The 25,946-nt window shown below is 35.8% G+C and overlaps 1 protein-coding gene across 1 annotated transcript; it reads left to right on the forward strand.

The window, feature by feature from the left end:
- The first annotated feature begins 6,236 nt into the window (after nucleotides 1-6,236).
- OTUD6B (OTU deubiquitinase 6B) lies at nucleotides 6,237-22,499 on the forward strand. The gene is made up of 7 exons (XM_082858652.1): nucleotides 6,237-6,355; nucleotides 7,024-7,175; nucleotides 9,431-9,511; nucleotides 14,528-14,840; nucleotides 16,457-16,518; nucleotides 19,334-19,440; nucleotides 20,226-22,499. The coding sequence occupies exons 1-7, from the start codon at nucleotides 6,274-6,276 to the stop codon at nucleotides 20,308-20,310; spliced, it is 882 nt and encodes a 293-aa protein (XP_082714778.1). The 5' UTR covers nucleotides 6,237-6,273; the 3' UTR covers nucleotides 20,311-22,499.
- Nucleotides 22,500-25,946: the final 3,447 nt, after the last annotated feature.

The following is a 25,946-nucleotide window of genomic DNA, read 5'->3' on the forward strand; positions in this document are numbered from 1 at the left end:
TAAGTACCTTACAGAGAAAATATGTGTTAGATAAGATTCATTCAGGCTATGAGTTATAGTTCTGTTGGCCATGAGTTCAATGTTAGTGAATGAACAACAGATATTAAATAAGGTATCTTAAAATAAGGTGACACCCTAAGGTTATGTATTCATCTGTTGGTGACAATAATGTGACCAGAGGTTTGCAGAAACCTAATGCTATATTTCTCCTAGGGACAATGATATAGTATTCACTAATTCAGTGTTTGAGAAACTTTAAAGAACATAACTACCACCAGTAACAAAAATCAACTAGATGTAGATATGTAGCAGTGAACTAAAAAATTAGAATCTATAATGGAATAATGTGTGCTATTACAGATTTTTTTATAGTTTGCAAATTATAAGTTAAAAAATTTAGTACAAAGATAAAAGACCCTCCTGCTCATTATTCAACTCAAAGTATAGGTTTGACTGTAGTGCTTTTTTTTTTAGACCAAATTAAAATTTAATATGACATCAAGTTGCCACCAAACATGCAAATATCAGTTATTTAATTAACACCCAAACCTGATTAGACAGAGCTACTGAGAGAAATACTCCAGAAGACAGGCATACAACTCAAGTTCAAATCAATGACCTCATTGAAGGGTGAGTGAGCCCTGCTGTAAAGCTCCTGCAACTGGTTACTGGTAGGTCCAGTCACAGGGGAGAAGGCAGCTGGGTCTCTGGCTGGTTCCCATCCCTTGGACAAGTCCTGTTTCTGGGTGTCTGGACAGGAGATTGGAAAGGAGAGGGAGCCAGAGAGAGAGACTGTGACAGAAACAGACAGAGGGAGAGGGAGAAGGGGAGAGAGAGAGAAAGAAATAGACTGAGAAGCTAGGCCTAAATAGAGTCAAAGAAGCAGAAATACAGACAGGAAGATATCAAGCAGGAAGAGAGAACATACAGAAGATAGAGTCAACAGAGAAAGAATGAGGAAGCCAGACTTATTTTTAAAAAGAGAGAGAGTTAATCCAGGAGAGAAGATGACAGGTAAGGACACAGAAAGAAATAAAAACCAAGAGAACAGGGAGATGGCAAGACAGATCAAGAGATACAGAGAGGTAGAGAGAGAGTCAAAGAGAAATACAGAAGGAAAGGCATCCCTCTGACACAGGGATGCCTGCTGTCAACATCCTGTGGTGCCCCGGGCTCCCTGGAGGACCACTAGCCCATTCACACCTGGAACTAAGTGCTCTCTGACTGGCCAGCCAAGGCTGAGTCACCTGGGCCCCAGCACTGGGGCTCATCCTTACCCAGCCCCATTTAAGCTGCATTCCCAGGGCTCTTCCAGGTATCTGGCATGTAATAGATACTCAACGGACGGAAGAAAGGGGGAGAGAGAGGGATAGAGAAACAGAGGAACACAAAGAAAAGGGATTCTCACAAACTCCTGGGTGGGAGGCCACTTGCCCATCCCACTTTGTGAAGGAGCTGAGGTTCACAGAGGCTTGATTATCTGTCCCCAAGTCATACGGTGGGTGAATCACACACATTCCAATCCTGGGGCAGATGACATGCACACACTTTCTTCAACCATTCATGTTTCATTAGATTTCTCTCTCTTTCCAGACACTTCTTCTCGGAAGTGCCTTATTTTTGATGCTTAATTCAGTTGGAACTATAAATCGAAATATTCCATTCCTCTGTAATACCTACCCATCAAATATAGGTGTGGCCCTTAAGGTTTAACCTCCTTTCCTTTTCTCTTCTATTTCCTATCATTCTTTCCAGGGTGATTTCTCATGGCCTCAAATACCACCTACAAGTCAGAAAACTAAAACCAAAATTTCCAACCATGACATCTCTGCTGGCTCTGGACCTGAATCTCTAAATACCTGTCTGATTTATCCACAAATGTCCCTGTCACAAATCATGCTCAACATGTTACAAACAAAACTCATTTTCCCCTGCATGAGCCATTGTTTTCTGCAATATGTAACTTACCTGAAGTAATGAGCTTTCTTCCTTACTATATAAAGTTTATCCTCACAACAATCTTCTAAGTAGGTGCTGTAGTATGGATGAGGGCAGGGTTGTACAGATGACATGAATTAGTCTTGAAATCATATTTGGTTCTGATACTTACTGTGTGGTCTTAAGCCAATTACTTTTTTTTGAGCCTCACTTTCATGGACAGTAGATACAACATAGGTTTTACTACTGTTCTACTTGAAAGTATGGTAGGTACCCAAAGTGGCAGCATCAACAGCCCACAGGGACTTGCAAGAAATACAGAATATCAACTTTACCCTAAACTTGGTGAATCAATACCTGCGACTTAATATGATCTTCCCAGGCAAATGGTTTGCATATTTAAATTTGAGCATCGCTGGTCTTGCCCACCCTTGCTAATACAAGGGTGTCATCACCTTCAGGGGAGTAGATCATTCAAGAATAGAAAAAGTCCTGTCTATAACTTACTAGAGCTACTGTTCCAAGTATTGCCAATGCTCCTGTTTATCCACCCATTATCAACTATATATAGCTGCTGTAAATGGATCTTTGATTTTAACCAGAAACCTTGAAATATCTAATTTAAATTGACTCCATGTTTATTTTATTCACTAGAGAAAGGCTCATTCTTCATTTACCATTTTAAATTGTACTCCCTCAACATTTTAAAATTTGGATTGTTCAATCTGAAGTTTTCTTTGTGTCCCATCCTTACAAGGAAAAATAGAAGTACCAGTTCTCACCTGAAATATTTGGAAAATGCAACCAAATCTTTGATTCAAATAGGGATGCCACAATAGCTTACAATTCAAGCACAAAATCTCTCATACAATAACACTGCTTAAGCAAAACTGTTTCTAGATTCTAATACTACTTAACGTTTATTAAACATTCATAATATACAATGCACTGTGTGAACTGAGAAGGCTTATAGATGCTTAATAATACATTTTATAATATAATCTTGTGTTGCTATTATCCTGACATACCACATTTCTAACAAGCTCCCAGACAATGCTTATGCTGCTTTTCTGAGGACCATACTTTTCAATAAAAAGATTGTGGAACAAGAAGTATTACATGGAAGTCTGAGAAAGGAAGAACAAAAACAGTGATGGGGAGGAGGGCAGTAGGTGGTGGTGAGAGAAGAGAATTTGGCTTCTCTCTCTTTGAGAGTCAACTGTTAGCTCCTTAGAATCCATTATGGTAAAATTCAGTTGGGAAAAATCTGTCACTAAGAAGTTAACCATGGCACTTAGAATAGCTTATATTGAAGTAAATCCACTACTTAGAATTGGAAGGTAGCAAAATTTAGAAAGTCCAGTAACTATGTCTTTCTTATGTGCATATTCCATTCTTCATCTAGTGTTTTCATTCCTAGTTCCTTGACTTTTGTACATCCATCACATAACATATAACTCATAATGTCCTTATTGTTGCAGATCCTAAATTATCACATTTATTATAATCTCCTCTTTGACCCAAAGGTAATTCATAACATTAAAAAAATTCCAAATATGTGATTTTTCAGCATTTGGATTTAGTTCCTAGGCTTTTTTGCAATGTGATCATTGTGCTTTCTAGAAATATATTAAAGTTTTCCCTGCACCTTAATATGTCACTTAGAAATATTTCAGGAAAATCTGTAAAGAATGCAAATACACACACCTCTGAATTACTTAACTACTCCTTAACTATCTCAACTTTTCATTTACTTGACTTATTAAAGATTGTAGATTGTAAGTACTGAAGTCATACTCCAACAATTTTTGCCATGTGTATTTTCTTTAATTAAAGGATTACTTTATTAATTTTAAGTACCTAAAATGTACTAATTTAAAATGTACAATTTTTTAAAACATATATACATCAGTAAAACTATCACTCACATGAAGGTATTGAACATTTATTTTACATATGAATGCCATGTTATTTGCCACATAAAGCCTCTTAAATGTTACCACCTGTACTGTATGTTTTATAAATATGTTATAGCTTGAGTTCTAATAAAAATATTGCTCCCTACCTCCATTTCTATGACTTATTGTTTCCATTATCTTTAAACTCTTTTATCCTTTGCTTTATACAAATGTGAGTATCCAGGGTTATAGATTGATTTTTGACCCAATTTTAATCTCTTTAAATAGGACTATTTAACCTGTTTACGAATGTGATGACTCATCAGTACCTGTGTCAATCTATCTTATGCCAATTTTAATGCTTCCTTGTTGTTTTTCACCACTTCCTCTACAATCCAAACAATTGGAATATGTGCTCTATTTTTATTTGTAACACATCTCATTGTCAAATTCACTTACAATGATCTACTACTACATGAAGCAGTAGGTATTGATTTTCTGAGGGCAAGATGCACATCAAACAAGGTTTTAATTCACGATCTCTCCAATGAGTAATTAAAAAAATTTTCTTTGTACACTACCAGTATTAGCATTACACACAAATTTGCTACTTTTCCCCCTTCTATAATTAAAACTAGGGAAAACAAAACTATACTGACTGGTTTTCCCATTTTGCCGGATTAACATTTGGTATGCCTTTATTCTACAGGTTCTGTGCACAGTGACAAAGTCCTTTTATTTTACTTATGTTTAGCTTAAGAACATGAATATCTTTATCTACATTGCATGCTAAAAATAAAACAGTATTATTTGCTCTATATATTGAACGTTTAGCATGCCTTTTCACAGTTTATAAACTGAAATTTTAGACCCAACTTACAAATTTTAGCATTTAGTTTTATAACTCTACCTAACAATGTAACCTTAATGCTGTTTAACTAATGCTTACCACTAATTTTTTCATACAATTGCCTCCTTTTATGTTATTTTAATTCATGTTCTTTGTTGGCTGCAGTACATAATTCAGCAAATTTTTCAAGGATGATACTTGAAAGATATACTTTCTCAACCCCTGCGTATCTGTGAATGTCTTCCAGTTGCCTTGGTACAGATATAATTTGGCAGGGTATATAATTGGTTTAAAATTATTTTCCCTTAAAACTGTAGATATTGTTCTACTGTTTTCTGGCATTTAGAGTTGCAAGAGAAAAATCTGAGGTCAGCCTAACTTTGCGCCTTTATAAGTAACTTGCCTTCTCTGTCTGGGATGCTTGTAGAATATTTTATTTATCCTTCCAATTAAAAAATATTACCAGGATATGTCTGGGTGTTGCTTTCTTTTCATTAAATTTTAATGGTACCCTGTGAACTTTTTCAATTTGCAGATCTAGCTCCTTCTTCAACTCTGGACATTTTTCTTCAGTTAGTTCCTTATAGTTTCAGCTTCATTTGCTTTGTCCTCTGTTTCAGGTATTCCTATTCGACGTAGATTTTATCTCCTGGGCAGGTGCTCTAGGTCTCTCTTCTTCTCTTTACTTGATTTCTTTTCTCTTTTTTTCTGCATGAAAATTTCTCTTGTTTTGCGTTAACTTCAGTAATTCCATTTTGTGCCCTATGAGGCTTGCACATTTCTATTATCTCTATGAGCTTCCTGATACTTTTCAATCTCTCTGGCAATAGCCTCTTTATCATTGAGCATAGGTCTTTAGGCTCCTGTGTGATATGATACTCAATCCTTACTACCTCATCTATTTCCACCGCTATATTCAAGAGGCGGCATTTTCTCAATTACTTAGTTGTCTTTCTTCCGAAATGCGGTATTACGACCTTGAAAATAATAAACAGAACTTAATTCCCGACTGTTTGATTGAATCAGCACAAAGATTCTCACCGATAATTATTCACGGTTTTATTGAAATGTTTTATTTTTCCTTCTTACCTTTTGAATAGTACTTCTTAGCAATGGGACCAAAAGTGGTCCCATTAAAGTAGATGTTCCGAAGTACCGAACAAAACAAAACAAACGTCCAAAACAGTGCTCCTACGTCATCTCTGCCCGCCTCACGTCAGGGCCAATAGACTGGTGTAGCTTTATTGCTGAAGGGGCTGTAGCGCGGATCAATTGCAAGGCTGCAAACTTCAGCCTGCTAAGACAAACCCCAGCACGCCATCGCGCTCCACCCCCGCCCCGCCCCGCCCCGCCCCAACCTGCCCGGCCCTGCCGCATCAGCGCGGGTCACGGGAGTGCGCACGCGCAGCATCCGGTTCTTCTTCCTCCTCTCTCCGATGACTCAGCTTGGATCCGGTACCGCCTTGAAGGCGGGGCTGGATCCTAGCTGCGGCCAATGGCGCACGGGGTGAGGGTTGAAGGGTGGAAGGTGCTCCTTGCCGGTTGTGCTGGTTCCTTTCAACAACTGTGCTGGGTTACCTGGTCGTCATGGAGGCAGTCTTGACTGAGGAGCTTGATGAGGAGGAGCAGCTGGTGAGAAGGCATCGCAAAGAGAAGAAGGATTTGCAAGGTGACGGGGGAATGGGAACCTAGAAGTCGCCAGGACCCAGGGAAGGGTGCGTGGCGGGTCGCTTCTGGGAAATCTTGAGGGGTTTCTGATCTGGATCCTCCAACGCTTTTCCAAAGTAGCCAGTGGTCTCTTCCTTCCCGCCTTTCCAAGGTCCCTTAATCCCCCAGACCTTCAGAAGCTTCCTCTTCTCCGGTCCGTCGCGTTCCCCCTACCCCGCGCCGCCGCCCGGGTGTGGGTTTCTGAAAACACCGGGAAGCCACCGTCTTGGACCCAGACCCCCTTTCCTGTCTCCCCTTCTTCCTGTTCCTACCCTACTTGCCGACACTTGCCCTACTCGGTGCGTTTTGAAATATCTCACCTAAATTTTGAGGACTCGGAAGGGGTACTTGAAAGATTTAAAAATCTACTTTTTTTAAAAAAAGTTTTTCCACCTCCGACACCAAACAAACTCACGGTTATGTTAATAAAATTTTTCTTTTTTTTTTTTGAGGGGGTGTCTTAGCTTCATCTGGACCCTTCTCTGTAACTATCTGTTGTGTAATTACTCTTCTTGCTTTCATAATTACTTTTTCTAAACTCTTCACCGTTTATCATCCCCTTATTGTTACTATTTCATATTTATTCTTAATCCCAGGGTTTATGACTTAATGGTTTTGGTGGCTTTTCAGCCAAAATTCAGGGTATGAAGAATGCTGTCCCCAAGAATGACAAAAAGAGGAGGAAGCAACTTACTGAAGATGTTGCTAAGTTAGAAGCAGAAATGGAACAGAAACATAAAGAGGAGCTGGAGCAATTGAAGCAGACTTCTAAGGAGAGTAAAGTAGGTGAAGTAATGTTTCTCTTTGTCTGCCTTTGAAAGCAACTGCCACTTCTACTACACTGTTTATTATATAAAATCATAAAATTGGAGGGAAAGAAGTCACTTAGTCACGCTCATGCCATCGCCTTTCATTGATATTTTTCCAACCAGGTTTACATGGTAGTGTGTTTTTTAAGGAAGGCCAGCAAAGAAAACTATTGCCCCAAAGATGAACAGATTGATAAAATGGACTAAAGGAAGCTTTACCAAATGAAAGTTGGAAGACCAGTCTCCTAGTCTCAGAATTGCCATTAAATAGGATTGTAACCTGGGCAAATTTACTTAATCTTCTTGAGCATAAGTTCTTCACATATCATATGATACCAATAGTACTGCTGTTTAAGCACAAGATTTTTTTTAAGAAATGGGATAACAAATGTGAAATCATTTTTTAAGTTAAAAGTGCTTTATGAACAAGTTGTAAAAGATGAAATTTACTGATGTTTCTTGGGTAAATTGTAGCATGTTAACTGTCATCATTTTAGCTAATATTTATTTCATCATTGTAGCCATACACAATGTGTTGTATGCCACACACTTTGTTTAATATATTACATTAATTTTCTCATAATTCTCATAATAACACACTATAAAGTATTACCTCTGAAGTAAGTGTAGATAATCCCATTTTTCAAATGGGAAACAGACTCAGAGAGATTTAAAACTGTTCTAAATTTATAACAGCCATTGAGTACCAAAGCCTGAATTCAAAATGAGAGCTGTCTTACTCCAGAATGTGAATACTGAATTCTGTTATAATTTTATCTAGAGTGGTAGCTTATTACATGGGTTTTAGATACCAAAGATCACAGACTCCATAACCTCATTCTCATTACTGATAGTTAGAATGTTCTTATGTCTATGCAAAATTTTATCTACCATAAATAAATTTTATTTTATTTGGTTCATTTTTGGTCTGCTGTTGACAGGGAAAACAGCTTGTCTGTACTGATTTACAGTTATTGTATTAAACATAGTTTTATTTTCTTTAACTTTTTTGTCAAGAGCCTGGCTTTCCGTGCCTTTTATTTCCAAGTAACAAGGCATGATGCTCTAGGTGTTTGTGTTGTTATAATCATGGTATTCCTAATTGTCTCCCTATCTTTTCTATTAGTGAGATAGTTTTGTTTGCTCTCTCAGGCCTTTCAATTTTGAGATTTCTTTCCTAGGTTTCCAAGGACAAAAATGTTTAATTGTTAAGCTACATATTGTCCAACTGTTAAAATACAAACTCTCATTTTACTTTATCTTTTTTTTCTTAAACTGAAGCCTGTTTTCTTTCTGAATGTCACCTGAATTCTTTTGTCACTGCTTTCTCCTTTTTTTTCTAGATGCTTTTTTGTATCTTGCCTGTTGTCAGTATGGCAGTTTGTAAAATTAGCACATTCCTCTGAAAAATATAAGAATCCTAATTTCACTAAAGTTGATAACTGCTCTTTGAAGTCTTAATCTGATTTTGATATTTTAATCATTTGGTCCATAGCCTTAGGGACTGCTGACTCTGGTATTAGAGGCCTTGATATGTTTCATGTATGTGTCATACTAAAAACTAGCTTAACTTATACTTGTGGTAATAAACTACTAGCTACTAATCCTGATAGTTTTAAGTCTAGCAGTTTATTCTTTAGCAAACACATAACAGCCATTTGTTGATTAAGATTAGTTGTAATATCCTAACAATAATTATAGATTAAATTTTCTACCTAAAAGTTTTTCAGTTTGTAGATGGGAAAGGATAGAAAAATCTCAACTTCCTACCAGGGTCAAGAAGCAGTGCTCATCAGGTTCTGGCTAATTAAGATAGAGAAAGGCCTTTGCCACCACATTTGAGGTTATGAAAGTAGTAATGACAGAACCTTACATATTCTATAAGTATAACATTTAGAGAAGGGAAGTGTGGAATGCTGAATGAGTTGTGGCCCTTATAGGAAGTATTTAGATGAATGGAGTAGGCATTTTAAGAAGGAAGGAAACCATGCAGGAATGAGCATTGTCTCTGAAGAGCTATAAGGAAAGTTCTTGGGAATCTGACAGTTCTCCCTTAAATACAGAGAAAGTAGACAGAACCATGTCTCATTTAGTATTGTGCTGTATCTAGTGCTGTTATTCAAATTTGAATTGTGGGATGACACATATTTGTGACTTTTGATAATAATTTTGAATAATAACTTAAAGGTATTTTTCATTAACTTGTTAATGTTTTTTGTTTCCCTCAGATAGATTCTGTTGCTGTCAATATTTCAAACTTGGTTCTTGAGAATCAGCCGTTTCGGATATCAAAAGCACAAAAGAGACGGGTATGAAAGTCACCTAGTATTTGTTAGTGCTGTGTGTGTAATACTATCTTAGGTGTTGTATTGGAAGTGAATAGAAAAAAAATGGAGTTCCTTGCCAGAGGACCTGAACTAATATTTATTAGGCTTTAGATTATATGAAATCTCATTTAGTCCCGACAGTAATCCTGTGAAGTAGGATTTCTTATCCCCATTTTATAGAGAAGAAAATAGCCCTGAAGCAGTATAAAATAACATGTCCAGTTTGCAGTTCTCATAGGAGAGTGGGGCTAGGAAAGGGGATGTGCAAAGGATAAATTTTTTTTTTTTTTTTGCGGTACGCGGGCCTCTCACTGATGTGGCATCTCCCGTTGTGGAGCACAGCCTCTGGACGCGCAGGCTCAGCGGCCATGGCTCACAGGCCCAGCCGCTCCGCGGCATGTGGGGTCTTCACGGACCGGGGCACGAACCCCTGTCCCCTGCATCAGCAGGCAGACTCTCAACCACTGCGCCACCAGGGAAGCCCACAAAGGATATTTTTTACAAATATGTTATTCCAGACTTAATTCAGAATTTGAAGAGTGTGAGCCCAGGTGATACTGATGTATAGCTTTGGTTAAAAACTATGGTATTAAGTGGTAAAATAAGAATTTGAATCTAGAAGTTAAGCAAGATATAAAAATATCAGAATTATGTAGTTATATATGTATTGGTTAGTTGTGATGAAAATTCAGAGAAGGAAAAATTCATTGTACTAAGTGTTACATAGTTGGTATTTAAGGAAATATAGTTATTTAGTTAGGATATTTAAAGTCAGTGAAACAGCATGCACAAAAACAAATATGGGAATGAAATTTTGCCTCACCAAAGATCTGTAAGGAAACTGATTTATTGGATGTAATAAGTTTATGATATCAAAATTATGGGCGTGAGATTAGATAGGTAAGGGCTTTTGAAAAAGAACAAGGGGTTTAAATCCAATCTTTCTTTCCCAAATATTGTTTTATTAACACTTGATGTTTTCTAGGATTTAAATGTTTAAACGAGCTTTGCGTCTTATAATTTAGTACATAATTTAATAGAGCATGGAATTTGGTGTCAGTCAGATGGAGGTTTTAATCCCATTGTGGTGGCTTTGGGTAAGATTCTTAACCTTTTTAAGCTTCAGTTTCACATGTATAGAATGGGGGAAAATAATACCTACTTCATAGAGTTATTGTGAATATTAAATAATTTACTGTTTCCAAAGCCCTAAAACAACATTTTTACTATGATTTGGGTCAACAAGTGATAGTATTGTTCACTGTGTTAAATACTGCATAGTACACCTCTTAAGAAATTCAACCTAAGACAAGTTTTTTTGTTTGTTTGCTTGAAAGTTGCTTAAGTTGCACATTGTCAAACATTTCTCATACTATTGTAAAATTTTGTTCTTGAGTAATTATTATAACTGTGAATTTCATAGACTGATGAAATTTAGGTTTCATGGTATTTTGGAGGTTATTTAGTTCACCACCTCTATACTTATGATATGTATTCTGTTATAGCCTTATTATTGTCATCTATTTTCTATAGATCAAAAGTGAAGGGCAGAAGTTTTGCTTGGCAGAAACATAACAAAATATTTGTTGGAGTTGCCTCTACCTAGTAATTGCTATATCTTAGAGTAGCAACTATTTAATTCTGGCAAACATGACACAACTCTTTCCTGTCTTTATCAACACTTGTTCACCCTACCTGGTCCCTTAGGCAACAAAACAAACTAATTCCCTTACGTTTCTCAAACATTTTGTTACTTTTCTCCTAAAATATTGCATAGCTGAAATGCGTACCTTTTCCAGCTATACTCTCAAAAAATGTAGTATCTTTTATAGTCAGCTGCTTGGCAACACTTCTCTGCTGAGTCAACACTTGGCAGAGAAAACACCCTATAAGTAATGGCCAAAGTTTCTTATTGCTTTGTTATATTAATAGGATTTGGGGACAGAAAACGCTGAAAGTTTATAGTATTTAAGAAAATGGAAACTGAAGACAGGGTAGATAATTGGGTATTAGACTTATGCCAAACCACTTTTATTTTCCCCCAGAGGCACCAAGGAATGAAAAGTCAGCTAACTAATGATGTCATCTATGGGAGAGATACAACTCTCTGGTAGAAAAACATGACAAAATGTTATGAAGGTTTATTATTGGAATATTGTAGAGCAAATCCCGTATTTTCAATCTAGAAAAGCATAGGGAGTATTTTATTTACTTCCAAGAACTTCAGTGAAAACTTATTGGTATGGTGGAAAGAGCCCAAAGTAGAACTTAGAAGAACTGGGGTCCAAAAATAAGAAATTTGAGAGCTGGAATGAGATCTAGTTCAATTTATTTTATAAATGAGAAAGCTGAGGCCCAGGTTGTCTCAGTGGCATGCTGAAAGTTTAATACAACCCTTGCACTAGTACCCAGCTCTTAAGATTTCTCTTCAGAGTTGTTTTTGCTGTATTACTATACTATTACCACATGGCTCTAGTTTTACTGACAATATATTTATGATTTATGTGCTATTTTCATCATACATACATTTTCACTAGAATTTATTGGTGCCATTCTACCTCCAGGACTAGGGTTGTAGAAAGGAAAGTGCCTCATGCCACTGGAAAACTCTGCATGGTTGGGAAAACAATGCAATGTGTTTCCCACCTAGTGCCCTGAAAAGGAAATACAATTGCTTTGTAATACTGAAGCAGAGCATGAGGGAAAAAATGAAATGATTGGATTAGTATTTTAGAGGCTTAAATTAAGGTTTTACAGATAGTATAAAGTTCCACTCTTCCAGGAACTAGTACCTGACGTCATTAACTCCAGCTCCCATCTACTCCAACTTTTATTCTGATTCAGGTGCCTGGATAGAAGGAGCTCTCTGTGTTGTCCTTGGTCCCTGCTCTGCTTCTAACCAGCTGTATGGCCTTTGGAAATCTTTCTGCGTGCTGTTTCCTCAGAAGAGGAAAATGAGGGGTTTTGGATTAGATGATATTCAAGGTGCTTATCCTTCCTCTCCCCTCTGAAAATGTTTTTTATAGTCTTTTAAAAAGTAATAGTGCCATCTTGTGTTTTAAGATTTTATGCCACTGTGATCCACAGTTGTAGGTATGCAGTGAAATAAATTGTTTCATGGTATTTCTGGCATGGTTGGAGTTGGGAAGAAAAAGCAAATAGGTTTATGTTTTATTAAGAAGATAATACTGCTTTTGATTCAGGTAACTTAGAAATCACTTTAGGTTTATCTGGCACAGCACATAACAGGCATGTAGTAGAAGCAGGTGGCATTAAGTGAAATTGAAATTTGCCTTTCCATTCACATCTTCTGTCGTAAGGAAAGGTTAGATTGGGGAAATAAAAATCTTTACCTTTTCCTTCTTTTTCTTGGCTTATCTAAATGCTTCACTGTAGTTTGCTACCAATATCAAGATTTATATTGATAGAATGTAGTTTAACAATTTTTATTCTCTTAAATTGAAAAGCACTTGCTCCCAGTATACAAGTAAAACATACCATAGAGAGTTAGAAAGATGTTCACACACACACACATGCAGGCACACACACAAAGCAAAATAAACTTATTTTGTAATCCTGCCATCCAGAGAAAAGCACTGTAAATATTTTGTGTATCTCCTTCTAGTGTTGTTTTTTAAACTATGTATGCATAGACTTAATATATATTAACTGTATACCATCGTTTTGGCCCCCCAACCTCATCTTTTGACACTTTTATCTGGTACTCTAGCTATATGAACCGTGTTCAGCTATGAAACATATAGTGCTTTCTGTCTTTTGATCCTTGCTATTCCAAGTGTCAGGAGTTTTTTCTCTTTTTTCCCAACCTTCCCACTCTACTTCTTATCCACCCTTCATGTCACAAATCTCTCATTACCCTCTCCCCATCCCATTATAACATTTGAATAAGGAAAGCAAGCTGCAGAGTGTAATGTATGATAGGACTTTTGTTAAAATACTGTTTTCTGTACATTTTCTATGAGTACATATGTATTTATTAAAATACATAGAAAAAAAATCTAGAAGGATACACATCAGACCTCTAGAGCAGGCACTGGGATTGGCAGGGGAACTTTGGATTATCTATAATATTCTAACTTTTTTATAGAGAAGAATATTTTTATCTGTTACTTTAGTTAAATGTGTGTGTGTTTGTATGTACACATTTTTTTTTTTTTTTAAAGCTGGGTATATAGAGCTCCTATACCCTTCTAAAGACCTTAGCCATTTAATGCCTCGCTGGTGAGCTGGTGATTTAGCACATTAAGACCTCACTGGTGGAGTGATAAGTTAAAAAGTTTGGATTAGCTTGGACTTAAGTATGACAATGATGTTGCTTTAAGGCCTAGGACAACTCAGTCCTAAGATAGTACTTTGAAATCGGTAAGTAAAGTTTTTAGATACTTGGCATGTAGTTTTTTTTTTTTAAAGAAGATGTTGGGGGTAGGAGTTTATTAATTAATTAATTTATTTTTGCTGTGTTGGGTCTTCGTTTCTGTGCGAGAGCTATCTCTAGTTGTGGCAAGCGGGGGCCGCTCTTCATCGCGGTGCGCGGGCCTCTCACTATCGCGGCCTCCCTTGTTGCGTAGCACAGGCTCAGTAGTTGTGGCTCACGGGCCTAGTTGCTCTGCGGCATGTGGGATCCTCCCGGACCAGGGCTCGAACCCGTGTCCCCTGCATTAGCAGGCAGATTCTCAACCACTGCGCCACCAGGGAAGTCCGGCATGTAGTTTTTAAATAGACTTCAAAGAAAAATTTGAGGGCTTTCTTTTGTCCTAGTACAGAGCTAGGTGCTGTACACACAGATGAGAAATAACATTTGCCTTTAAAGGAGTTCACAATATAGAAAATTCTACAAGTGATGAGATCATCAATATGATAATGCTTGTGGGAGATGGGAGAAAAATGTTTCTGAGAATTTTATATTTCATCCCCATAATAAATGTAAATTAGTCCTAATTATTAGGAATTAACTTTCCTACACTGTCCTCTTCATAGGACAAAAAAGCTGCACTGGAAAAGGAGCGGGAAGAAAGGATAGCTGAAGCTGAAATTGAAAACTTAACTGGAGCTAGACATGTAGAAAGTGAAAAACTTGCTCAAATATTGGCAGCTAGACAGTTGGAAATTAAACAGATTCCATCTGATGGCCACTGTATGTATAGAGCCATTGAAGATCAACTGAAAGAACAGGACTGCAGTCTGACTGTGGCTGCCTTAAGATGTCAGACTGCTGACTATATGCAAAGCCACGTGGAAGACTTTCTGCCATTTTTAACAAATCCTAATACAGGAGATATGTATACTTCAGGTAATTTATTTTTCTTTACTATGTCTTGTTGTGGTTGTGGTGGTTGTTAAATAAAGTGCTTCCTGGAACTGATAATAAAAATAACCTGAATGGTCCTTATGGGGGAAAAAAATCTCAACATTTAGGCAAAATTATTTTCTATAACTTTAATAGATACTAGCACATTTTGGTTTATTAAGATCTTCTAAGTACTTAACTATTTTGTAGTTAAAATATATTAATCTTTTATCTAAGATAGGAATAGGATTCATTATTACTATTTTTAAAAGTGTGTTAATAAGTTCTATTTCACAAAGTTAAGCTTTGACTAGTCTCTGGAAGTATAGGGCCTGAAGACCACCAGTATAGAATGATTAGGAAAACTAATTCCTCCTTTTATCCTGTAGTTTGGGAGATTTAATTTTATTCTCAATAAGCTATAATATTCAGGCAAAATTTGACTTTGCAAAACCAAAAACAGATGAGTTAGTAACCTGCCTTATTATTCTCTATAATACCTTTGATAGTTGGGAAGGTAAAAAAATGTACAACGAGCAAATAAAGGAGAGAGCAAGTGAAAATCTGAAAAAGTTTCTTAAAGAGAAAGGGGAGTAAGGGAGAAAGTTAGTCCTTGAGATAAGACAGCAGGTGTGTCAGTATCTACTGGGAGCAAGTCATATGGCCAGGATGTATTGAAGAGGGAGGGGATGGTTAAGGGTGACTTGTTTAATGGAGTCCCCAACTGCTAGTTGTAGGGCAGTGGAGAGGAGGTGGCAACTCAGCATGGTGAATCAGAGAAAAAGACAAAAGACTTAATTACCTTCATTCCTTTAGACTTTAGACAATATTTATTGAAGGCCACAGTGTGGCAAGAACTACTCTAGGCACTGTTCTGAGCACTGGATATGAGACAGTGAATGAGACAGATACACGGGACATATTTTCTCCTAGATGCCCATAATTCTTTCCCCTTTCTCTAAACAGGAAGTTAGAGGTGTTAGTTTCCCATGTTAACTTTCTGTATAAAAGTGTGTATGCTCAAGATATGCCATTAAACTCTGCAATTAGGTCTTTTATGTCCTCTCAGGACTGATCTAGGAAGACCCTTCTTTGGCTAGAACTGATACTGATAACAAATAAAGTAGACGTTTCCAAAATATGTGAAGGCACTATTTGATGCTATCACTGGGAAAGGAGTTTCAACTCATTTTACTTTTACTCTGATTCTCTTCTCACATTTCTTACAGTGTCTTATAGTGAACCTGATATTATAAAGGATGCATTTTTTAGTCTTTCAACATATTCCTTCAGATGCAGATTTGGACTTTAAAATGTGAATATGGTGGCAATCTTGGGGTCATTGCTTGGGTCAAGAGAGAGGCAGTCTTATAATGTAGTTGAGGTCGCTGGGCCTTAGGCTGAGGGAGAGAAGCAGAGATGAATTGCTTTGCTCTTCAATGGAAAGTTTGAGTGAATTAAATTTGGATTGGGAAATGGATTAAATTCTGGAGAATATAGGTAGAGAAGGAGGAAGTTCATAACTTGGGCAGTTTCATCAGAAATTGTGGGAGGTATAAAAGGGACTAACATGAGTTCTAAAAATTATTAAGTGCTATATTCTGATCTATTTTCTACAGAAGAGTTTGGAAAATACTGTGATGATATCATAAACACCGCTTCATGGGGAGGTCAGCTTGAGGTAAGTTTGTTATTATTCATAGTGGCATTGTTAAATTATTTTAAAAAATCCCTTCTGTAGTTTTCAGACATATTTCTCAGATGATCCAAATTTCCCTTTCAAGGTTCCTTTTCTTTATATATTTGCTGTTTCTCTACTGAAGCATTGAAAAAGGGAGTTAATATTCTTAGGCCTTTAATTTAAGTATGTACCTTTGGGAACTGAAGCACTATTTCATTTTAAATAGCCCAGTGTTTGATCATTGTGTTGGTGAGGCTAGTGTTGCATCTGCGTATTTCCATTTGTGATATTGCTACTGGCCATATATTTGAATTTATGGACATATGAAAGTGAAGATTTTACTCAAGTACAGTAAAATTTACCCAAGTGGCTCAACTGATGAAAATCACTATTGGAAAAGTAACATCTCTTACATCAGAAATAGAAAACAATATTTTAATGTGAGAATACACGTCAAATCCTCCCACAATACATCAATTACAACTGTGTCTTGAGTTCCTAGTCGATACTGACTGACCTGAAAGCAGTATTTGATGCATTAAAATTCACTTGTAAGAAAACAATATATTCAGTCACTTGTAGGGAGTTAATCACGATTTTTTTTAAGCTCTAATTATTTATCTTACTGTTAACTTTGTTTCATTAAAGCAAAATAAAACACCTAAGTGGTCCAAGTGGTGATGAGATAGCCTGGGGTATTAGAAGTCAGGGAGTAAGGGGGAAAGACTTGGGGCTAGGTTGTGGTTTTTTTTTTTTTTTTTTTCTGTGGTACGCGGGCCTCTCACTGTTGTGGCCTCTCCCGTTGCGGAGCACAGGCTCCGGACGCGCAGGCTTAGCGGCCATGGCTCACGGGCCTATCCGCTCCGCGGCATGTGGGATCTTCCCGGACCGGGGCACGAACCCGTGTCCCCTGCATCGGCAGGCAGACTCTCAACCACTGCGCCACCAGCGAAGCCCTAGGTCGTGGTTTTTCCTTGTGCTTCTCAGTTTTGTGACTTTGGGGGAGTTAGCCAACCTCCTGAGCTCCATTTTCCTTATTGAATGGGGATAATAAAACCCCTATGTGTATATGGTAGGCCATTTGTGGATATTAAATAAGGCAAAGAGTATATGCATAGAAGTTTGTAAGCTAAAGTGCCAGATAGATGAATCTAGCAGTATAATTAATATTATTGTGTAATTATGATTAGTCATCTTAAATAGTTTGTGGCTCTGACTATTTCACTTCAAGAACTATGTTGTTTGGAGATATGACATAATTGCTTCTTCAAAGTCTTTTTCTTAGCAGTGCTATATTTGTACCTCTTCTGAGCCACCAGAGGGAACTGTGTCCACTTGTTTTGTATGCCTCTCCTGGGTCTCTGAAACTCGGGAAGTTTAGCTTTGTGACTACATTAGGAGTAATTAAAGATGCTTGAACTTTTTAATAAGAATCTCAAATTAATTTGAGTTCTAGAGACCTAAGTGACTCTTTTTAAATTGAGAAAAACCTTTTAAAACATCTTTTGAAGGACATTTTCTCATAAATTGTTTGTGAATTCATTTGAAATGAGTTTCTGTTTTCACAATGGGGTAAATTTAAATTATTAAAGAGAAATTCTTTGTATGATTTCTGAAGACTTAGATGGGATATTAAGATTTCCAGAGCTTGTTTTGCACCCTCCATTCCATGCTGCCTTTTAAAAAGTGTTATTTGAGGTATAAGAAAAAAGTATCTCAAAGGAATATTTTATGAGATAGAACATGGGATTAAATTTGCTACTGTGTAGCACAGAACCTTTTCCATATTCTTGAATTAATTTCTTACCTTCGTTTAAAATTTCCTAAAAGGTCCATGTTCTGTTATAATGGGGCAGATAAACAGATCAGTGCATTATGACTGAAAACTATTAAATTATTAATTTGTTTATGAACTTGAGCTCTAGAGTCAGACTTCTCAGTTCAGTTGCAAGTCATTTTGTTTCCTTGTGCTTGACTTCTCTTAACCTTTCTCTACCTGTAATTATAGTCTTTAAAATGTATAACAGTAGTACCTATCCCGTAAGGTTATTGTGAAGACTGAATGAATTAATACACATAAAGCACTTAGAATGCTTGGTCAAAGTAAGTCTAAAAAAATGTTACTACCAATATTCATTATTAACTATTATTCATCCAACTTTAAGCTCTAATTTTATATCATGTGTCATGAACTTAAAATTATATGTTAATCAGTTGGAAATTCCATGAAAGGATAGTGCAGTTCCTAAGCTCATTCTACTCATGCCTTGAAAATCATAGAGCAGTTGTTCTCAGCATTAGTACAATAGAGTCATCTGAAAAGCTTTTAAAAAAATAAACCTCCTATTCTTTCCTGCTTCCTCTGTCTTTCCCCTACCCCCTCTCAATTGTAATTGATTTGATCTGGTGCCTGAGTAACAGTATTTTTAAAAATCCTTTATTATGGAAATTTTCAAGGCATATTCAAAAGTAGAGAGACTAGTATAATGAATTCAATTTACTCATCCCCATGCTTCATTAACTATGGCATAGATATTTCCAAAAAGCTGTTGTACATCCAGGGCTTGAAACTTATGCATTTGATTTAGTAAACATTATATTTATTTGATTTTTAACAAATACGTGTTAAGTGCCCACTATGTGCTGGGCTCTTGGTGTACATTAAGGAAAAAGAGTAGATCCCTGCTCTGACTGGTTGCCCTATTCATGCATAAATTCAGTAGTTTATGATTTGAATAAGATTTACCTCTTTATTTCCCTTACTAATATATATATTGTTTGTTTGTTTTTTGGTTTTACATTTTCTCTTTTATAGCTAAGAGCCCTGTCTCACATTTTACGAACACCAATAGAGATAATACAGGCAGATTCTCCTCCTCTTGTAGTTGGTGAAGAATATCCAAAAAACCCATTAATACTTGTGTAAGTACCTAGAAATTCCTACTATTAATATTTTTCATGATTAAGACAAAAAGGATTATGAAAAAATTTTAGGTTATATATGTTGATTAATCGAAACAAGTCCATCTTCAGCAGCATTAATTATGCTTATTTTATGTAAAAGGCAATTACAGAATTAGAAAGCATTGTCAAAACATGTGATTTAGATAATTGTTTAAACCTCTAATGATTTAATCTTGTATATGAGTTAAGAATAAAGTCATTTCTAAAGGTTACAAAATTTTAGGATTAGCTCTCATGTTGTTCTGGTTTGACAGTAATGCTAAAAGTTTCAACAGTTGTAATAGCTGAAATACATTCATGTTACCTGATGGTTTATTCCTTAGAGATTTTTTTCTTCATATTGTAAAAACATGTTACATAATTGAGAGTTCTCTGAAACAGCATGGAAAGTTTGCCATTGGCTTTAGTGTTCATTAGCTAAGCCTACTAAGGTAGTCATTAATGGCTTGGGTTTAGGTAATAATTTAAGCTTGTTGAGCACTCAGCATCTCAGTTTTTCCTTTTTCACTCCATTGATTGTGTTTTACCTAACAAACTCAGCAGACAGAGTTATTGAACCAGATCTTTCTGACTGCTGATGCTTTTCAAATAGTGTTGAACTTTTAAGTAATGAAGTCTATTGAATGATACCCTGTGAAGTGATTAATTCAAATTACTTGGTTTTATATACATAATAAACATTTATATACAGTGAATTGAATTACTTTTATCTAAATTACTTATTTCTCCTTTTTTTATTTCAGTTATATGAGACATGCATATGGCTTAGGAGAACACTACAATTCTGTTAAACGGTTGGTGAACACAGCTAGTGAAAATTGCAGCTAGTCTATAAAATGTTGCTGTTATGTTTTAGTACAGCGTGCTGATCTGAGTATTAATACCAAGTGTTGGATTGTTCTAAATGTTTCTGGAAAAAAAACAACTACCTTAAACCAGTTTTATGGCAAAGCTACTAACAGGTTTTTTAAAAATGTGTCAAAGATAAACTTTCACCAATGTCCCCTTAGTGGTGTTTTAAAAAACAGTTGTAAGTCCCTTGTGGAGAACATAATTTATAGACCAAGATGGTACCCTGTTTGCTGATATTTTTATTAAATATAGGATCCTGAACATTCTGTTCTGTGTTGAAATAGTTAAAAAATTTTTTTCTCCCTATTAATGAAAGCTTTCAGTAACCGTGTCAGTGTAATTTTTCTTGAAGAAGTGAAATGACTCAGTCTCTTTGACATTGCAATAATGTGGTGATGGTGATAGCAAATTTAATGAGTGCTTATAAATGAACGTGATTGCAGTAACTTTGGTGTTGATGGGATTAATGCTCTGACGCTTTTTATATAGCCCCATCAAAGTGCAGCTAAGAAGCTTGCTTTAATAAAGAATTAAAAAATATTTATTCAGATGGGAATCAGTTGTTATATTTTAAGAAATGAGACAAATTCATAGGTAAATATGTTTTCAATCAGATTTAAACCTCTAAAGAAGTACAGATGTCTTTTATTTGTATATAACTTAAAAAGACTCAGCAGATTATTGCTTTTCTAACTCATTTGTTATTCCTTTCTGTTTCTTAACTTCAGAATGGTTGTACCATCATTTCTTGATTATCTTCTTAACTATAAACTTTTATATCTTTGTTGTATTTTCTCCATCACTACTCAGCTACTTTGCTTGCCTTGCAGTCTTTTACACTAAGAAATAGTTTTTAGTTTCCCTTATTCTTTAACTTGTGAAAATTGAAGGAGTAGCAATATAAAAGGGTCCAAGGCCAAATTTACTTCAAATTCTTCCTCTTTTACAATTTGTCTTACAAGATCTCTCCCTTTGCTTCATTCTCTAGGATTACAGAATGCCTTCGTTAACTTATTTTGTTAGCCTTATTAATGTCACCTTTCCTCAAATATTTGAGAATATTTGTCTCAAGTATTTGGGCATTTTTTATGTGGCTGAAAGCCACTGTTGAGCCAAGACTGTATAATAAAATCAGTACAATACTTTTCAGTTGAATGATTTGTCTAGCTCAGATTTTAGGTTACTTGTAACAGTATTCTAAGAAGATAGTACCCATATGTACAAATGTGTCTGATTTGTTATGTAAGGGGGTATTATAAAAATGAAACCTTTCTGGTTTGATCTGTTTTTCTCAAATAAGAAAATAACTAGTAAGATTTTGCATCAAGTTTATAAAATTTGAATTTTTTCTCCATGAATGCGACTAATTTTTATAAGTAAATATTGGGTTTTATAATATTAAAAACAGGGTATCAGTATCACATGCCCAGCAGGTGACTGTGTGGGAACCTGGCAGGAGCTGTTCTGGTCATCTAGAGCAAATAAGTACTACATGAAGGTATTCAACTGCCAAAGATTAAAACCATTCTGCTTGCCAAACAAAATATATTCTGAAGGCTGCTTGCTTTGTAATCCTTGATCTGAATTTTTTGGGGGGTCTGAAATTTATAAAATAATGATATTGTAAAATACTAAGCAGCTTGGCTTTATTTTGAAGTAATCTGTTACTTTAAAAGAGGAGCATTAAGAAGTAATAAAACAAGATACAAAGATATCTAGTTATTATAAATTCCATCTATATTTAAAGTATTCTAAAATAACTTATTGGTAGCTATTTTTTTTCTAGCAGGATGAGTAGAATTGTCTTGATTGTAGGTATATTTTTTAATTTTTATTATTTTTTAAATGGCCAATATGGTAATGAACAGGGTTTGTATGGTCAGCTTCTCTTCTTTCTTAAAACTTGAGATAAAAATTATTTTAGCTGTAACCTAAACACTAAAATTAAAGTCTTTAAAAAATGGCAGATGTTAACTTAATAGCAGCATATACTAATTTAATTTGCTGTATGATGCTGGTCTCTTAGGGAAGTTTGATAAGCTTTCTTTTGTCCTAACTCAGAAAAGTATATGTTAGCGTTCTGGAATATGTCTTTAGCCAAGAATTTTATCCACTTAAATATGTTTTTTAACTTATATAAAGCAAAAGAGAATGTGTGTAACTATAGTGAGCAATAAAATTTTGTTCATATTATCTGATGTTTGCTAAAATAAAAGATGAGTGAATTAAATCAACATTTGTTCAAATTGTTATTCTTTAATAATTTTAGAAGTAGAGAAAACTTTTGTTTTAGAATTTTATTCAGCTTTTATTTTGTCCTCATATATAATTGAAAATAATAGTCACAGATTCTAATATTTATAACATTTATATTATTTTATTATTTTAAAATTATGAAAGGCAAATTAATTAGAAAAATATCTAAAACTATTGGGTGTTAAAGAAGAAAAGAAAAATGAATAAACATCTGTGTGTAAGAATATGAAGCAGTAAGAAGGAAATCTGTGCAAATTAGTGCTGCCACATATTTGTTAATACATTGTCTTGGTATAGGTTGTCATGAACTAGCTGAAGGACAGTTTTTTTCTGAAAATTTAGTTTGTAATTTCATACTGTTTTTACTTTTACTGAACAAATGAGAGAGGGATGTTTCTTCATGTCCGTGTGTTTTTACATACGTTGATTCTTCTAGGTCTTGTTTGAAATATATCTTTCTCTATCTTATGGAAAAAGTAGAACTCACAGGGTTTCTAATTCATTTCTTAAAGTAAGTTTTAGAAACATCAGTTCTTGTTCTTTACCCCATCTTGTTCCCTCCTGTAAGACCTTCGAACTGACATTCGGAGTTGGGTGCAACCTGCTTCACCTAGCTTACTGTCCCGGTCTCAGCTTAAATAGCACCGACCTAGGTAAGCTCCCCAGAGTTCTCCTACCTGGGCTAGGTTAGGTACCCCACTTGATGCATGTTGCTTTCTAGTAACTATACACTTATAATTAGTTATTTACATTTAGTTGTTTATTATTATTATTGTTGTTATTATTTCCCCTTAGTCTTTAAGTGCTTAGAAACAAGGACTTGCTGATTACTATTAAAATATGTAGCACATTGCTTGGCCTATATATTAAGTGCTTAATGTTTGTTGATTGTTGTAAGATCAGCTGAGAGGAGAGGATATGACTCTGAGGAGTTTCATTAGGCTAATGGGCTGTTAGGAATAGGACAAGATAGTGACTTAGAATTCTGCTTGCTCACAGAAGGGCTGCTTTCTAATTTATATTACCCTTGGATGAATTCTTAAGTCTTCTAGTTAGTTGAAAGGAAGAATGGAACCCAAGAAAGGAAGAATGGAACCCAAGAGAGCTTTCTTTTTTCTTAACTTCTGATAGTGTGTTACAGTTAATTTACCTTCATGTGTCAGTTATGACAATTTGATTTTAACGAATCTAAAAAATATAATGATCCTCTAAAATAAGTATACAGACCAAAAAGAAAACCTTGGTTAATATACTGACCAGGAAGAAGATTACAGTTGTCTTATTTCATTGTAATCAGGATGACTAGTATACCTTACTGAAACAAATTACTGCCTTTGTACAAGCCTGCTGAATTTATTATTTTTCTGAACAGGAATGACTTATAATCTTTCTCCTGATTTTGCTTAAAATACCAACCCCTGCCTTCTGTAAGGATTAAATAAGTCCACTTATATAAAGAACTTAGTACACTGCCTGACACAGTAAATTCTCAGTAAAGGTAGTTATGTTTTCTTTTGTACAGCTTCACATAGACATTTAAATCAAGATCTTCACCTTTTGTTAAATCTAAAGTGTGCAAGTACTACTCTTGGGACTGATAGAAGGTGCTAACATATGCCTCTTGCACCAAGGACTTGTCTCCCTGCTGTGTGTTAGGTTGAAGTAGTGGTGGATAAGGAAGAGGATAGTGGAGCTAAGGTCCAGCAGGGGTTGGTTTGCCCAATACCCTGTTTTCATAGATAATGGGGATGAGACTTGAAGAGGTTAAGAATGGATAACTTGCTAAACCATACTGCTAGTAAATGGCAAGGCTGACCATAGAAGGCAGGCCTTTGAGAATCCAAAACCCTTTAAATCAAAACTTCCATTTCCATATTTAAACAGAAAACCAAGAGAAATACAATACCCTTGTTTATTACAGAAGAGAGAATTTCTACAGTAGATTTCTAGTGCATGAAGCATCTGCTTATGTTTGGAAACTTCTACCTGTGCCCCAAGTCTCAGACCACATTTTCATCACAAAATAAGCTTGCCAAAACAAATCAAATAAGTGTATTGGTTTCTGCCATAACCTGTATTTATGAACTCCAGTTTTCCATGCATTTTTGTAGCATTCAAAGCCTTTTTAATTTGTCATAGGGACCCCTATAAGAGTAGGAATTACCCAGGTTCTCTGTATTATAGAGTATAAATAAATGGAACAAGCCCTCTCTGTGTTAATAAAATTAGTGAATTTTTTAACTTTAAGGTCCTTGAGATTCTAGAATGCTGTATAGTTTAGCATTCTTATAGCACTTTATCCTTCCACAGTAGTTTACAGTCATTAGTTAGATATTTCTCACACATCTCGGTGGAATAGTTTGGTATTCTTTCTTGTTGTTTTACTGATGAAAAGACAGATATAGCTTAGTTTGACTGACTTATTTAAGTTTCCATAATAAGTCAATTGCGCCGTTTAGATTAACATTCAATTTAAGGTTCCTTGTCCTGTGCTGAATTCACAGGATGATGCTGTCTCAAAACCTGGTGATTTTTCATCAGATTATCCTGCCAAATAGATTGATTTCTGGTTGCTAGGCAAGCTCTGGATGCTGACATTCCACAAAGCTAACACATACAGCAAAGAAATTAGCAACCCTTTCAGCTGGGCTTCCATAGGGAATGCGTTTAAGATGCAGGTCAAAACTCAAAACGTTGAAATGGTAAACCCCATCTTTTTTACTTTTCCTATGTCTTCATAAAGCTGGACCTGTGCCACAGCCTGACCCTGCCCAACTCTTATTTCCCCACTCACATCCTAAATTATGGTTCACCCCATCTAATGTACCTATGAGATCAGGTTCTAGTCACAATCTTACCCACATTATGCTTTATCATTTCCTCTCTATCCCTTTTTCTCTTTCACCTAGAATAGTACAGAAGCCTCATAATTGCTGTCCCTCCTCCAGTCTTAACTCTCATAAACTCTCCCTTCATGCTGCTGTGAACTGCCAGAAATGCAAATCTGGCTACTGTTTTCCCTACCTAAACTTTCCAGTGGCTCCCCATTCCTATGGGATGAAGTCCACATTCCTTATTGTGGCATTTAAAGGAGGTCCTTCACGACTGGTCCTACATACCTCTCCAGCATCAACTTCCATCACTCCTTTCTTTAGACTTACGCACTAGAATTATTTATATTCCCCATGGCCCTGTGTATTTCATGCCATGAACATTTTTTCATGCTCCTTTTGTTTAAATTCTTTCCCCCCTCACATTTATTTCATCAACTAGTTAGTCCTTTTAAACACATTATGACTGGACTCAGCAGTCAACAGCAGGAAATCTTCCTTGAACCAACAAATCAGATTCTTTGC

This window comes from Leucopleurus acutus (genome assembly GCF_964270905.1).
Source record: "Leucopleurus acutus genome assembly, chromosome: 17".
Lineage (NCBI taxonomy): Eukaryota > Metazoa > Chordata > Mammalia > Artiodactyla > Delphinidae > Leucopleurus > Leucopleurus acutus.

Bases quoted from the DNA above. Each gene is read 5' to 3' on its own strand.
- OTUD6B (XM_082858652.1), top strand. From the start codon at position 6,274: ATGGAGGCAGTCTTGACTGAGGAGCTTGATGAGGAGGAGCAGCTGGTG. The intron at 6,356-7,023 runs GTGACGGGGGAA...GTGGCTTTTCAG, and splicing joins AGAGAAGAAGGATTTGCAAG to CCAAAATTCAGGGTATGAAG. The intron at 16,519-19,333 runs GTAAGTTTGTTA...TCTCTTTTATAG, and splicing joins CATGGGGAGGTCAGCTTGAG to CTAAGAGCCCTGTCTCACAT.